The 15,311-nt window shown below is 39.5% G+C and overlaps 1 protein-coding gene and 1 non-coding gene across 2 annotated transcripts; one reads left to right on the top strand and one right to left on the bottom strand.

The window, feature by feature from the left end:
* Positions 1 to 988: 988 nt before the first annotated feature.
* Positions 989 to 14,444, bottom strand: LOC128056134 (placental prolactin-related protein 1-like). The gene is given in 6 exon segments (XM_052648818.1): positions 989 to 1,180; positions 1,811 to 1,990; positions 4,318 to 4,425; positions 6,617 to 6,798; positions 14,284 to 14,363; positions 14,365 to 14,444. Coding segments are annotated over 6 exon segments (804 nt in total). The 5' UTR covers positions 14,427 to 14,444.
* Positions 10,076 to 10,184, top strand: LOC128057014 (U6 spliceosomal RNA). Its single transcript, XR_008200212.1, has one exon. It is a non-coding gene; the product is annotated as a U6 spliceosomal RNA (small nuclear RNA).
* Positions 14,445 to 15,311: the final 867 nt, after the last annotated feature.

Raw genomic sequence — 15,311 nt, 5'->3', positions numbered from 1 at the left:
ATATGAGGTGGAGCTGACACTTGACTGACCTGTACTTGTGAAACCCAGAGTGATGGAATGTGTGGAATGGCTGCAAGGTGATGCAGGAGATGAGGATGCAGTGGAGTGTGGGTGACGAAAGCCCCTGGAGGAGGATGAGCCAGATCACCTTTGTATCTGCTATGGTCTCAGCCTTTGTGTCCCCCAGAAATTTCATACAATGAAATCCTGATTCCCATGGAAATGGCATCCATAGGTGGGGCCTTTATGAGGTGATGGAGTTATGAGGATGGAGCCTCCTCATTGAGTTGAGTGCTTTTATATATAAGAGACACACAGAGCTCCCAAGCCCTGCCCCCTGTGAGGATGCAGGAAGAAGTGTGTGACCAGAAAGACCCTGCATGACCATGCTGTGGAAATCCATTTCCATTGTTTTTAAGCCTGTGTTATTTTGTTATAACAACCCAGAAGGACTAAGACAGCACCCTAACAATGTTTAGACAGTTCAGTAAACCTCATGCTATTTACACAAAAGTGCAAAGCACTTATCTTGTCTGGTGTAACACTGTGATAGTTGGCTGACAGTTTGTGGCTGGCTTTCATAAAGAATCCTGAGAATTCAGTCTTCTTGGTAGCATGACCAGAACCATGAAGAATTGTCTAATTCGTTGCTCTAATAACTTGACCCAGAATAATTGGCTGTGATTCTTACATAATCTCTTAATGGTCTTCTTTGTAATGCCAGGTTCCACTATTTGTGACTAATTGTAATAGGCGCTTCATTCTCTCAATTGTAGGGGTGGATTTTCTTTTGATTTACTCTTAACGGAAGATAAGAAATGTTAAGAAATTGCCCTCTTAGATTTTGACATCTCTAAAGAGTTTGTGTTTATTTTTTTAAGAGGAGATCCATGACAGAGCATGCATTAAAAAGCTGTAAATTTCAAAATAGCTTGCTATGGGATAGATCATCACGACCACCTCAGAGCTGGATGGGATGGATGAGGATTTAGCACATTTTGCGGGCTCGGCACCCCAGGATCTTGATGTACATGTCAACTTTATGTAAATCCCTGTGCAGGCAGTAGAACAGGTTATAAAATTCAGAATGACGCACATCTTCATCGCTGGACGTCAGGGATGGGAGTCCTGACCAGGTACTGGAAGCATTGTGCATCGTATTCAGGACTGGAAGAACAATCTAAATATCCAAATGATAATGACTTCTTATGCATTTTATTAGTATCTGCTTATCTTTTTCTCTTCTAATTATCAAATAAAGATTTGGGGAAGACATATGAATATAAAACTCTCTATATATGGATTTTGGAGCCAGCTTATGAGAAAACTATTAGAAATCTGAAAAGTAGATACTTAATTCCAGTTTAGTTTTAAATTTCTCTGTTTTTCCTTCCCACTCGCATCCATTGATTTGAGGAGAACAGAGGAAGAAGACAAGTGGAACTTCAATAGCATACGTCCTGGGTTACTTTAAAGAAAAATGCTGATCTTGGAAATTCAGTTCTCTAGTCTCTTACTCTTGAAAATATTTCAACCACCTGTGCCCAGGAAGAGGCAAGCTTTTGGTGGAATTGTGTGCAATGCAGGGAAGGCTGCACATGTCAAAAATTGCAGTGAAATTCTGATTCCTTTACAGTAGAATCTATCACTATGAGTAACTAGGCTCCTGTTTTATGTGTTAGCAGTCTAGCATATAGAAGTCATGAATCTTTTTCTTACAAAATGAGATATTTCCAAACTCCTTACGCATTACAGAGGTCACCTCTTTCATTCATGAACAAAGCAAGAAAGCCCTCTGCAGGATGCTCACCTTGCTGAAGTGACTCTCTATTAAGGCTTGAAGTTTCTCTGACATGTCCTCAATCTTCATGGTGCTTGAGAGGAAATCCTCTAACAATTCTTTCATACTCTGCAGCTCTGTGACTAGATGATGCAGAGGATCATTCCAGGAGTACAGTAGCACGAGTGTCCACTTAGTAATGTTTTCATTCTAAGCAACCATAAGAAACAGTTTCGTTAAAATGATCATAATCCAGTGGTTTTGGTAACATGTGATCTTTGCTCAGAGCAGCTGACCTAAAAAACTTTTGATTATTCCAATGTGCATGCAAAGATTTTTGAAGGCAGTAAAAGTTGCATAAGTATAAAAGGTAAGCTGTTAGTTCACACTTGGCCGAAATATAAAAATCTAGGTTATTTTAGGAAATGATTCTTCGGATAAGCTCTAATTTATAACATGAAGAATTTTCTTTTTCCCTCTGAAATTCTACCACCACTCAGTGAGTTCTTTTGTGTTTGTATATTTGCGTGAGAGAATCTAAGTATTTACGGCAAGTCAGTACGTGCCTGCAGTGCCTGACCCAGGAAAGAGGGATTCCACCTGTGCCCACGTCATTGTCACCCAGTGATTCATTTGTATTAATGAATCAGATGAGTCCTTCGTATTGATGTTTGATCGGTAATTGTTTTATGATATTACAACAAAGAGACAAGGAAGAAGACATGGCATTCCTAAACAGGCTTCTCTCCTCAGCTGATCCCGACACCAGCCCCCTGCTGACATCAGAAGAGTCTGTTTTGTTGACATGTTTCCGGCCAGAAAATGGCACAGCCTTGTCTTTAGTAACAGCATCAGTGGGATTCACAATGGAGGGTTTCCCCCCTAGTTCACTACTACTAGCAGAATTGAGCCTGAAAATCCTGGGGCTGAAGATCGCTAGTTAATATGCTTGATTTCTTTACAGCCATGAACTATCTTACTGGTAAAGAACAGAAAACTGAATATGATTAAATATAGTAATGCACATAAAGTGGTTAGTAAAATGTGAGGCCATGTGGTAACTCTCAATAAACTTTAAATTTAAGCTTATTGAACAATCCCTCCTCTTCTTCCTCTTTGTCCTTTTTCCTTTACTTGTTCACCCTCATTATTAGTGAGCTTAACAGAGGAAAAGAATGCTGGTATCATTAAGAAGGTTGTAGAGAGAGAAGATTGAATTTTAAGGGGGGATGCATGTGAAAATATTTTAAATAATGTTAGGAGGAACGATAACGCAGGAAATCAGAAAGGAGAGATGATAACTGTGAAAATTTGGAGCTGCAATAAATGATTGAGTCTTGATATGTAAATTGTATTGTCCTCAGAACAGAGGCAATTTTTGCGGCCATGAGGAGCAAGTTCAGTTCAGTCGCTCAGTCGTGTCCGACTCTTTGCGAGCCGATAAATCGCAGCACGCCTGGCCTCCCTGTCCACCACCGTCTCCCGGAGTTCACTCAGACTCACGTCCATCGAGTCCGTGATGCCATCCAGCCATCTCATCCTCTGTCGTCCCCTTCTCTTCCTGCTTCCAATACCTCCCAGCATCAGAGTCTTTTCCAATGAGTCAACCCTTTGTATGATGAGGTGGCCAAAGTACTGGAGTTTCAGCTTTAGCATCATTCCTTCCAAAGAAATCCCGGAGTTGATCTCCTTCAGAATGGACTGGTTGGATCTCCTTGTAGTCCAAGGGACTCTCAAGAGTCTTCTCCAACACCACAGTCAAAAACATCAGTTCTTTGCTGCTCAGCCTTCTTCACAGTCCAACTCTCACATCGATACCTGACTACTGGAAAAACCATAGCCTTGACTAGACGGACCTTAGTTGGCAAAGTAATGTCTCTGCTTTTGAATATACTATCTAGGTTGGTCATAACTTTTCTTCCAAGGGGTAAGCGTCTTTTAATTTCATGGCTGCAATCACCATCTGCAGTGATATTTTATAGACCATTGTGGGGGAGACATACAAATTAAGGATAAAAGGTGACAGAGGAGTCATTGAGAATGACAAATGAAGGAGGTGTCAGAGAAGTAGAAGCAGAATCAGGAGAGCCTTGAAAGGCAGATGCGAGGGCTTGGGTGGTGCAGTATAGGATTCCGAAGTAGGAGTCATTAGTAACAGGGAGTACTCAAAACTGGCGTGTGTTTCTTTCATATTCATGAATTTTGCAATCTTATATTTTACACATGGAAGTTCCCATTCATTTCCTGTTTCCATCCAGAATAATAGCTGCAGTCCTGTGTCTAACGCATTGGTTGAACTAAAGTTGTGTGCATGGACAGTTTATAGATCTGTTATCTATCTTGCTACTACAAATCTTTAGTCATTCCTTGATTTTGCTCATGCTTAATGAACTGCCTAATATAATTTCTCTTCAATTGCTTATGGTTCCTCCACCGTTTTCTGCATGTACAGTTACCATAACCTCTAATGATCTGACGTCTGGTAATCTACATACTGTCTCATCTGAAATGGCGAAAAACCCAGGTGAAAGACTCACGTTTTCCTGGTTGACTTTATCTCTTTCTTCGGGAGAGTGGAGGGAATTGGTGTGGCAGCTGTTGGTGACATTGATATAGTACAGTTTGCCCTGGGCATATTTTTCATCCTGAAAATGATCAGGCAATTAGTTAGTGTTGTTGGGCATTCAGTAGATGAACCCATTAAGAGAACACTAACATCTTTGATAGATGTGAATTTTTTTTAACGGGGGCGGGGGGTCATCACAAAATTTGAAAGTCATTCTTTTCTACTTTTCTATACATTGTCTCTATAAAAATGATTTTACATATAACTTTTCTAAGTTTAACCTTTTCCGTTCTCTGTTTTATAATTATCCTTTTTTTTTTTTTTTTTTTTTTTTACTATTTGAACCAAATATAGTACGTATGTACCAATATTTGGTGCTTCCCAGGGGACAGCAGTGGTAAAGAATATTTCTGCCAATGCAGGAAATATAAGAAAACTCAGGTTTGATCCCTAGGTGAGGAGCATCACTGACAAGAGGATACAGCAACATACTCCAGTTTCGTGCCTGGCCAGTCCTATGGACAGAGGAGCCTGTTGGGCTACAGTCAGTAGGATTGCAAGGATTGGACACAACTGAAGTGACTTAGAATGCATGCATGCACCTATATTTAACCATTTAAATTCTTGTTTACCTGGAAGAGTTGGAAAAAAAATGGGCAGTGAAATGGAGGATGAAAGAAAATCTAGTGAGTAAAAAGAACTACGTGAATTGAATAGAAACCTTTAGCACCGCCTTTTATTAGCTGTCTGCTCTACTGTGTGCTCCTTGACTGACCTAAAAGAATTAACATACAACTTTCAAATAACTTCCTCAGAAAACAAATAATTGTTTCCAATTATAAACACCCCCTCTATAGTAGCTGGAAATCTATTCACTGCAAATCTTAAAACAATAATTTGTAGCTTTAAAAAACTACAAGTATTCATTTTTGTGACCGGGATTCAGCTTTGTTTAACTTGTTCCATCCACCTAGTTCACTGCAGAGCTGCTGCTGCTGCTGTTAAGTCACTTCAATCGTGTCCAACTCTGTACGACCCCATAGACGGCAGCCAACAAGCTCCCCCGTCCCTGGCATTCTCCAGGCAAGAACACTGGAGAAAGAATGGGTTGCCATTTCTTTCTCCAATGCCTGAAAGAGAAAAGTGAAAATGAAGTTCCTCAGTCCTGCCCGACTCTTAGCGACTCCATATACCGCACCTACCAGGCTCCTCAATCCATGGGATTTTCCAGGCAAGAGTACTGGAGTGGGTTGCCATTGCCTTCTCACTGCAGAGCAGTTCTCATTTATTGACTATTACTCTGAGCCTGGAGAAGAAAGCCCATGGAGACCTTGAAGGACCAGAAAATCGATATGCTTCCTTTCCCCAGTCCCACCTAAAAGTGCTTTGTGTCAGGTAGTATTGTGGACTGAATGTGTGTTCTTCAGATTCCTGTGTTAGAGACCTAACTGCCGAAATACTGTGTTTCGAAAAGGATTCTGACTTTTTGGGATTCCCATGGTCTATAGCCCACCAGATTCGTCTGTCCATGGGATTTATCAGGCAAGAATACTGGAGTGGCTTGCCATTCCCTTCTCCAGGGAATCTTCCAGACCCAGGGATAGAACCCAAGTCTCTCACATTGCAGGCAGATTCTTTACCATCTGAGCCACCAGTGAAGCCCATTAATGGGAAATGAGCTCTTAGGGTGGAACACTCATCCAATAGGTTTAGTGTCTTCATGAAGCGAAACACCAGAGAATTCTCTCTGTGTCTCTGTGTCTTTTCCTCTATCTCTCTTCCCCACCTCCCACCCTGTGTGGGGACTCACGGAGAAGCCAGCCTGGGGAGAAAGAGTCCTTACCAGAACCTCACCTTGCTGGCACCCTGATCTTGGACTTCTAGCCCCTGGACTGTGAGAAAATAAATTTCTGTTGTTTATTCCTCAGAGTCTATAGTATTCTTTTATGGCATTCCTAGCTGACAAATGCAAAATCATTTATTTTGCTTATTTAAAAAAGAAAATGAATGAAAGGAAACTGAAAAATTTATTGCACTTCTTAGGAAACTGAGATTTCACAAAACTGATCCTTTCTTCAATTTCCACATCTTCTGAACTGATGGCTTCTTTGGCTGAGAGCGTGTGCTTTTGCAGCCCTCTTGTTTAAAGGATAGTATAGCCCCATCACTTAGGTGAAGTTTCCTTCTGGGAACCTGGAGGGCTACAGCCCAAGGGGTAGCAAGAGTTGGACATGATTTAGCCACTAAAGCACCACTATCATAGTACTTACAAACTTCTTGAACATTATTAAGGAAAGGTTATGGATGTCGTTTGACAGCTGGACAGCATCAATAAACAAGTCTGTAAGGGATTTCAGGGAGGTGGCAAACACGTCAGGACCGCAGGATGGGCATGGGTTGCCTTGGCACAGGAGCAGATTTGACATGACCAGCAGCAGCAGAAGGCAGGACCCTGCTTAAATAAAAACATGAGCCATTCTGAGATGATCTAGATGCTCAGGTGACTAGATTATCAAATCCATGACTAGGTTATCCAATCCATCCTGTGGAAGGAAGCCATCCCTTTCCCTGTTGCTGTGAGCAGGACTTGTTGCTGTAGAAGCTGGGGTGGGATAGAAGGAGCGCCTTCTGTGTAAATTTACATGGATGATGATATTTGCACAGATAGATAGTTGGAGAAGTAGGTTACTCCCTGTATTTTTGAATTGCTCCCAGAAGTACTTCTGTGCTCTGCAAACATTTGGAACTTAATTGTAAGCCAGAGTGTTTGGGCTATTCTTTTAAGACAGTTTAATGTTGGGACTCTCCAGACTCTAAGCAGCGAGGCCCTCTAGGAGTTTGCAATTTTTTTACTCTACATTGACTAATGCTTGAATTTTAGACACTGAAATGACAAGAAAAGTACAGTTTATCTGTGTGGTATACCATCACATTGGGGTAAGAGTAAACATGTGACTGATTGATGACTATTATTGAGTACAGACAGAATACTAAGAGAAAAAGGATACTGTACCTTGGATCTGCTCACTCACCTTTGTAACCTCATGCATGTCTTTGATACTTTCCCAAATGCTTTAAAACATCTTAAAATTTGTGTTTCACAGGAACCTTGTGAGATAGCCTTAATCTTCACTATGATCATCAGGTTATGCTAATGAAGATGTGATGAATTGGAGAGGGCAAGTAGTTTTCCCCAGGTCCCATTATTAGCAGATGCAGGTGACTGGGCACCAATACACTCATCTGTTTACTTCCTGATGTCACATCACACATGCTTGTGGGCCCTCAGTCTGCATGTTGTAACCAGGACCACATCAGGAGCTGTGATGACTCTCCTTAAAGAGGAAAATATTTTGTCTTTGACTGCGAAACAGCAGTGACCCTAGAACATTGGTTTTATCCACTTGTTCTGTTCTGTCTATAAAACACTCACTGTTACAGTCTCTGACAATTATCAGTGTGGGGGCCTGGTTCTGCTCGCTAGCCTTTCTTCTAGGCACCTTGACAGCTCTTCTACTTTTATGCATCTTTAATCCTCTCATTACTTTTGTTTCTTTGAGTAAACAGCAAATAAATCTCCAAATGGTAATACAAGAATATTACCTGGTCAGCACCCAAGACAATGTCATTGGCTCTGCAAACAAGGCCTGCAACTTCCTGACTTTGACTTTTTAGGGACAAAATTTACCTGTCTGGTCAGGAGTACATCCTGACAACTCAGGGAGCTTAGGTTTTGAACCGTCTCCAAGCATCTCCTCTTTGACATTAGAACTAGACCTTCATGCTTCCGTGATGTATTGTAATATTTCAGAAATTATTCCTGGCCCTACCTTTGGCCAACAGAAACATAAAATCATAGACTCTTGCATGCATGATTTTAATATTACTTTTCATGTCTGTCCTTTGTAAGTAAGCAGAATTAAAGACTGAAGTGAGCAACAATTTAGTTTCGACATGAAAACTGATAATATAGAGATTTTATCCTCCTGAATAAGATCTGAACATCATTCTTTTTCCAATTTACAGGAAGAGTGGTAATTTAATTAAGGATTAGATATTAGCATTTATAAGGTTTTCTCTGCCTTTAGTTAATTTAAAGGGGAATGGTATCTAAGAATAAAATGGTTATTTAAAATTAGGTGATGAATTCTGGTTTCCTCGGTGTGTATGCCCAGCAGTGGGATTGAAAGAGACATGTGTACCCCAATGTTCATCGCAGCACTGTTTATAATAGCCAGGACATGGAAACAACCTAGATGTCCATCAGCAGATGAATGGATAAGAAACCTGTGGTACATATACACAATGGAGTATTACTCAGCCATTAAAAAGAATACATTTGAATCAGTTCTGATGAGATGGACGAAACTGGAGCCGATTATACAGAGTGAAGTAAGCCAGAAAGAAAAACACCAATACAGTATACTAACGCATATATATGGAATTTTGAAAGATGGCAGTGATGACCCTGTATGCAAGACAGCAAAAAAGACACAGATGTGTATAGCGGACTTTTGGACTCAGAGGGAGAGGGAGAGGGTGGGATGATTAGGGAGAATGGCATTGAAACATGTATACTATCATGTAAGAATCGAATCACCAGTCTATGTCCAATGCAGGATACAGCATGCTTGGGGCTGGTGCATGGGGATGACCCAGAGGGATGTTGTGGGGAGGGAAGTGGGAGGGGCATTCATGTTTGGGATCGCATGGACACCCGTGGTGGATTCATGTCAATGCATGGCAAGACCAATACAGTATTATAAAGTAAAATAAAGTTAAAATAAAAAGTTAAAAAAAAGAATAAATGTAAAAAAATAATAATAGGTTTTAAAATTTAAAAATTAAAATTAAAAAAAAAAAAGAGCCAATGAAAAAAAAAAGGAAAACTCCACAGAATTGCAAATGTCCAATGTAGAGGCGGAGGTTTATAACAACAATAAAAAATGTGACTGAGGGGGAAAAAAAGCTCAAAAATTTAATTAGATTTTATAATACCAATAAAATAGACAACTAAAAGGAGGGGTGGGGAATCCAAACGAATCTCCAGAACAAGTCAAAACATAAGAATAATAAATGTTTTGAATCAAAAAAAAAAAACAAAATTAGGTGATGAAAATAAAAGAAGTGGTTCTCAAAAAGAAGATATATAAATTGGGAAAATCTGGGACTATCTCTCTCATCAACTAAAGAGCTTATTATGACGGGCAAGGAGGATAATTGCTTATATAACATAAACATATTTGTGTGCATGTATTTCTGTGCATGTATACATGGGCTATGCATAAATATTTGCTTAATTCCTTCATGAAACCTTGGACCTTATAAATTCGATTTTATAAGAGGCAGTAAATATAGCAGAATACCCTAATTTCTAATGTAATTGATAATTTATTGGTAAATGACTAACTATGTGACTTTTTTGGTTAAATTGTTTTTTTTTTTAATATTTTATCTCAAATATTTATTTTTTAATTTAAATTTATTTATTTTAATTGGAGGCTAATTACTTTACAATATTGTATTGCTTCTGCCACACATCACCATGAATCTGCCACGGGTGCACACAGATACCCCATCCTGAACCCCCCTCCCACCTCCCTCCCCATAACATCCCTCCGGGTCATCCCAGTGCACCAGCTTAAGGATCCTGTATCAAACCTGGACTAGTGATTTGTTTCTTATATGATATTATACATGTTTCCATGACATTCCCCGAATTCTTATTCATGTGTTTGCCTTGGTAGCACATATATTTAAAAATTGGAATAATACTGAGAAGATTAGCATGGCCCCTGCCCAAGGATGACACAAATTTGTGAAGCCTTCCATATATTTCTGTAACAGCTTCGAGGGTTGAGATGGGAAGGAAAGTGGCAAAGAGGTTCAAGACCAAGGGACATAGGTATACCTATGGCTGATTCATGCTGAAGTTTGGCACAAGTCTTTATATTTTGGTTTTCTAATTTGATTCTCTTATTCTTTTGATCAGACTACCAAGTCCCTTTACGATTTATTTTTCAGACCCTTTTCTGCTTTGATTTTTCTGATGCTCATTAGTGTATTTGCTTCCATGTCTAACTCTCTGAGTATTTTCAGCATCTACATAAACCCTACCCTGTTCTCATACTGTCTGGATTTTGGTGTATAGCATCAGCATATTTTTATGAACTTCATTTTCCTTCTGGTGCAGTTTCTGATACACAGATTAAGCTGGTTGGCTCACATCTTGCTTGCTCGTGTTGTCTCCAAAAAATTAGAGAACTCTGCTTTTTCTAGGCAGTACTTCCCCTTGTTTTGTTACTGTTCATAATTTTCTGTGATTTCACCTCCTGCCTCATAGCTTTGTCTTTCTCAATCTACTGTAACGTGAGTACTATGTACCTCTATATTGGTATTACTATTTTAAATAAATATCCACTAGTATAGCAGAGAATTAGAGGGAATAAAATTGTAATAGTATTAGCAATAATACATTCCCCCCAAATATAAACTGATAATGCTCCCAGTTTTAACTGACTTTCTATCCATGTATTATTGAGGTCCCCTACTCATTTTTCCATACTAGCTGTTTCAATTTTGAAATAGAATATAGAAAACAATGGGGTAGAAAATTCTGAAAATCACCTTGGAATTTAGATGCCTCAAGATTAAGTATGTAATTATTAGTTTGTTATAGTTAATACAGCTATTCTGAGCACATATAGCTCAGTGTAGGGTGATAGCTATTGAATAAAGGATGTATACTGTGAACTGCAATCACCAAACAGGTGATTGGAGATAAAGAATGCAATGCCAGGAAGACACAGGCTTTTGTTCTGGAAGGAAAAACTTACAGTGTCTGTCATCTACAGTCTACTCTTCAGATTTTTCAAAACACTTGCTATTTCTCTGTTCCTTTAATAATTTGGGTTGTTTGATTTCTTTCAATTAGGATTTGCATGAGTTTCTTATATATACTTGGATATGAAGCCCTTACCAAATATGTGATTTGCAAATATATTTTTTTTCATTCCATAGGTTGTCATTTCATTTTATGAATGGCTTCTTTTACTATGCAGAAGGTTTTGAGTTTGATGTGGTCCCACTAGTTTATTTTTGCAGTTCTTGCCTTTGCTTTTGATGACTGAGTTGTTTGAGATGCTTGCATTTTGGTAGTAATCCTTTATCAGTTGTTTTATTTGCTATTATCTTCTTCAATTCTTACCAAAGGCACAGACTGGCTGAATGAATACAAAAACAAGACCCATATATATGCTGTCTACAATAGATGCACTTCAGTGTTAGAGACACATACAGACCGAAAGTGAGAGGATGGAAAAAGATATTCCATGCAAATGGAAATCAAAAGATTGCCAGATTGGCAGTTCTAGTATCAGCAAAAATAGACCTCAAAATTAAAACTATTATAAGAGATTAAGAAGGTCACTGCCAAATGATCAAGGGATCAGTCCAAGAAAAAGGCATAACAATATTAACTATTTATGGACCCTACATAAGAGCACCTCAATACATAAGGTAAACACTAACTGACAAAAAAGGAGAAATTAACAGTAACACAATAATAGTAGGGCATGTTAACACCACATCTATACCAATGGACAGAACAACAAAACAGAAAATTAATAAAGAAATATAAGCCCAGAAGGAAATATTAGAGCAAACAGAACTAATTGATATCTTTACGCATTCCATCCAAATGTAGAAGAATACATTCTTTTCTCAAGTACACACAGAACATTCTCCTCATCTTGGGTCACAAATCAAACCTTGGTAAATTTAAGGAAATTGAAATTATATCAAGAATTTTCTCTGACCACAACACTATGATACTGCTACTGCTGCTAAGTCGCTTCAGTCGTGTTCGACTCTCTGTGGCCCCACAGGTGGCAGCCCACCAGGCTCCTCTGTCCCTGGGATTCTCCAGGCAAGAACACTGGAGTGGGTTGCGATTGCCTTCTCCAATGCATGAAAGTGAAAAGTGAAAGTGAAGTTGCTCAGTCGTGTCCGACTCTTGGCAACCCCATGGACTGCAGCCTACCAGGGTCCTCCATTGAAGGGATTTTCCAGGCAAGAGTACTATCATACTAGATATCAATTATAGGAAAAAAAAAACCAGCTATAAAGAACAGAAACACATGTTGATTAAAACACACATTTCTAAATAATGAACAGATTACTATAGAAATAAGGGAAATCAAAATATTCTTAGAAACAAAGAACAATGAAAACATGATGATCTAAAACCTATAGGATGCAACAAAAGCAGTTCTAACAGGGAAGTTTATAGAAATGCAAATCCTACCTCAAGAAACACATTGAATAGGCAACCTAACTTTACATATCTTTAACTCTTTTAAAATTTCTCTTATCAATGTCTTAAAGGTTTTGCATCAAATCTTTCAACACCTTCCTAAGTTTATTTCTAAGTGTTTTATCTTTTTGTGATGCAATGTTTAATGGAATTGTTTTCTTAACTCCACTTTCTGATAGTTTGTTGTTGATATACAGCTAGGCAACTGAGTTTCATATATTGGAATATAGTAAACATAATGTATGCTACATTTTTAAAGAATAGACATTTTCCCACAAATAAGCCATATAGACGATCAACAGGTATATGACAAGATGCTCAGCATCACTAATAATCAAAGGAAATGCAGATCAAAACCACAAGAGATATCACCTCTTACTTGTTTGAATGTCTAGTACTAAAAATGTAAGAAATGACAAATGTTATTGAGGATGAGGAGAAAAAGGAGTGCTTATGCACTGTTGGTAGGTATGTATACCGGTGCAACTCCCATGGAAACACACTGTGGAGGTTATTCAAGAAATTTAAAAGAGAACGTTTATGTGATCCATTATCCCACTTCTGGATATGTAGTCAAAGGAAATGAAATCATTGTCTCAAAGAGAGATCTGTATTCCCATGTTCATTGCAGCATTATTCACAGTAGACTTGGTATAGGCACAACCTGTGTATCTATCAACAGGGGAATGGATTAAAACAATGTGAAGTGACATATATAGGTAAATATTATTTAGCCATTAGAATTAGAAAGAAATCCTTCTGTTTGTGGCAACATGAATGAAACTGGAGGGTATTATGCTAAGTAAACTAAGTCAGAGAAAGACAAATGCCATATGATCTGAACTATAAAGAGTTCAAAAAAAAAAAAAAAAAGGAAGTCAGAGTAGAAAAACGATTGCCAAAGACTGGAGGGTAGGACAAATAGGGAGAGATTTTTAGAGATTACATATTTTCCTGTATAAAAAATTAATAAGGTGAGGATCTAAGTTTGAGCTTCATGATCTAATCATGATATTGAACAAGCTCTGGAAGTCGGGGATGTACAGGGAAGCCTGGCGTGCTGAAATCCTGGGGTCACACAGAGTGGGACACGACTGAATGACTGACTGAATTGAAGAGAGTGGAACTTACCTGTGTTCTCCTCAAAAAGCAAAAGTTAAACATGTGTGGTGATGGCATTGTTACCTAATAGAAAGGGAAACTCATTTCTAATATGTGCACAAATGAGGGTGGACAAGATGCCGGAGCAGTGGGTGGAAGTGGGGTTCACCTCTCTCCACGGTGCGTCAGGAACGTCTAGAGATGCAGCAGTTCCCACAGAGACCAGGCGAGCACTGGAGGGACTCCCTGAGCACTGAGAAGGAATGTCCGGATCCATACAGAACTCGGTAGGACAAAGGAAAGAAGGGACAAGGAGGAAGGGGAAAGAAGGAGGAGAGCAAGTGGGACCAGCCTGCACCCGGGGGAGAAGGAGTTGAAGTTCAGGGGAGAGATCCCCGAGTCCATGGCCGTCCACTGGGATGGGGGAGGCATTTGAAGCAGTTGGGGAGTGAACTCACTAATCTGGGACAGTCTGAACAGAGTGAGAACCACATAGACAAGCCACGCTGCAGCCTTTCATACCTCGGACAGGTTTGTAAGTCCACTGGTATCCCCGGAAGCTGGGAGCTGGAGCCATGGGGATTGCAGAATAATCCCAGGGTGAGGACTCCTGTTGACTGTGGGGAGTCAGCCTGATGGGATGGGATGGGGGAAATCTGCTTCATGGGATGCTTCTTAAGGAAAGCCAGGGGGCCATAAAAGTAGGGTTCAACTGCCTGTGGAGTAGCTGTCTCTTTTTCCATGCTGGTACCTGCAGGTTGAGCAATAGAGAAAGTCTTCAGTGAGGGTGGTCCTTGAGTGCCTGATGCACTCAGCAATGGAGAATTTTGAATGTCTATAAACCCAACTCTACCCTATTCTCTATCTACATTTTGGGTTTTAGCATCATAATGTTTTTATGAACTTAAATTTCTTCTGGTAGAGTTTCTGGTTTACAAATTAAGCTAATTCCTCACATCTGGCTCGATCTTTGTGTTTCAAGAAACTTTGAGAACCTTCCTCCTCTCAAGGCCATACTGCCCTTTACTTTACGACCATTGCTGACTCCCCATACTTTCACTTCTTGCCTAACATATTCTATGTCTTTCGCTATTCACTATAACCTTAGTAGGCAATGGCAATCCACTGTTCCTGAAAAATCCCATGGGTTCAGGAGCCTGATAGGCTGTAGTCCATGCAGTCCCTGAGGGTCAGACACAACTGAGCGACTTCACTTTCACTTTTCACTTTCATGCATTGCAGAAGGAAATGGCAACCCACTCCAGTGTTCTTGCCTGGAGAATCCCAGGGACAGAGGAGCCTGGTGGGCTGCCGTCCATGCGGTTGCACAGAGATGGACACGACTGAAGCGATGCAGCAGCAGCAGCAGCAGCAGTCCCTGTGTTGATATTAATATTTATAATAAATTATTAATGGATGCAGTAGAGAACCAAAAGGACTACAGTTACAACAGTAGTAATAAATTACTCCCAAATTATAATCCATTAATTCTCCCATTTAAAATGATTTTCTATCTATATGTTATTGAGGTCTCTTAACTCATTTTCCTT

The sequence above is a fragment of the Budorcas taxicolor genome, chromosome 11 (assembly GCF_023091745.1).
Source record: "Budorcas taxicolor isolate Tak-1 chromosome 11, Takin1.1, whole genome shotgun sequence".
Classification (NCBI taxonomy): Eukaryota; Metazoa; Chordata; class Mammalia; order Artiodactyla; family Bovidae; genus Budorcas; species Budorcas taxicolor.
The sequence above is the reverse complement of the archived record's forward strand: the minus strand, read 5'-3'. Positions and strand labels throughout refer to the sequence as shown.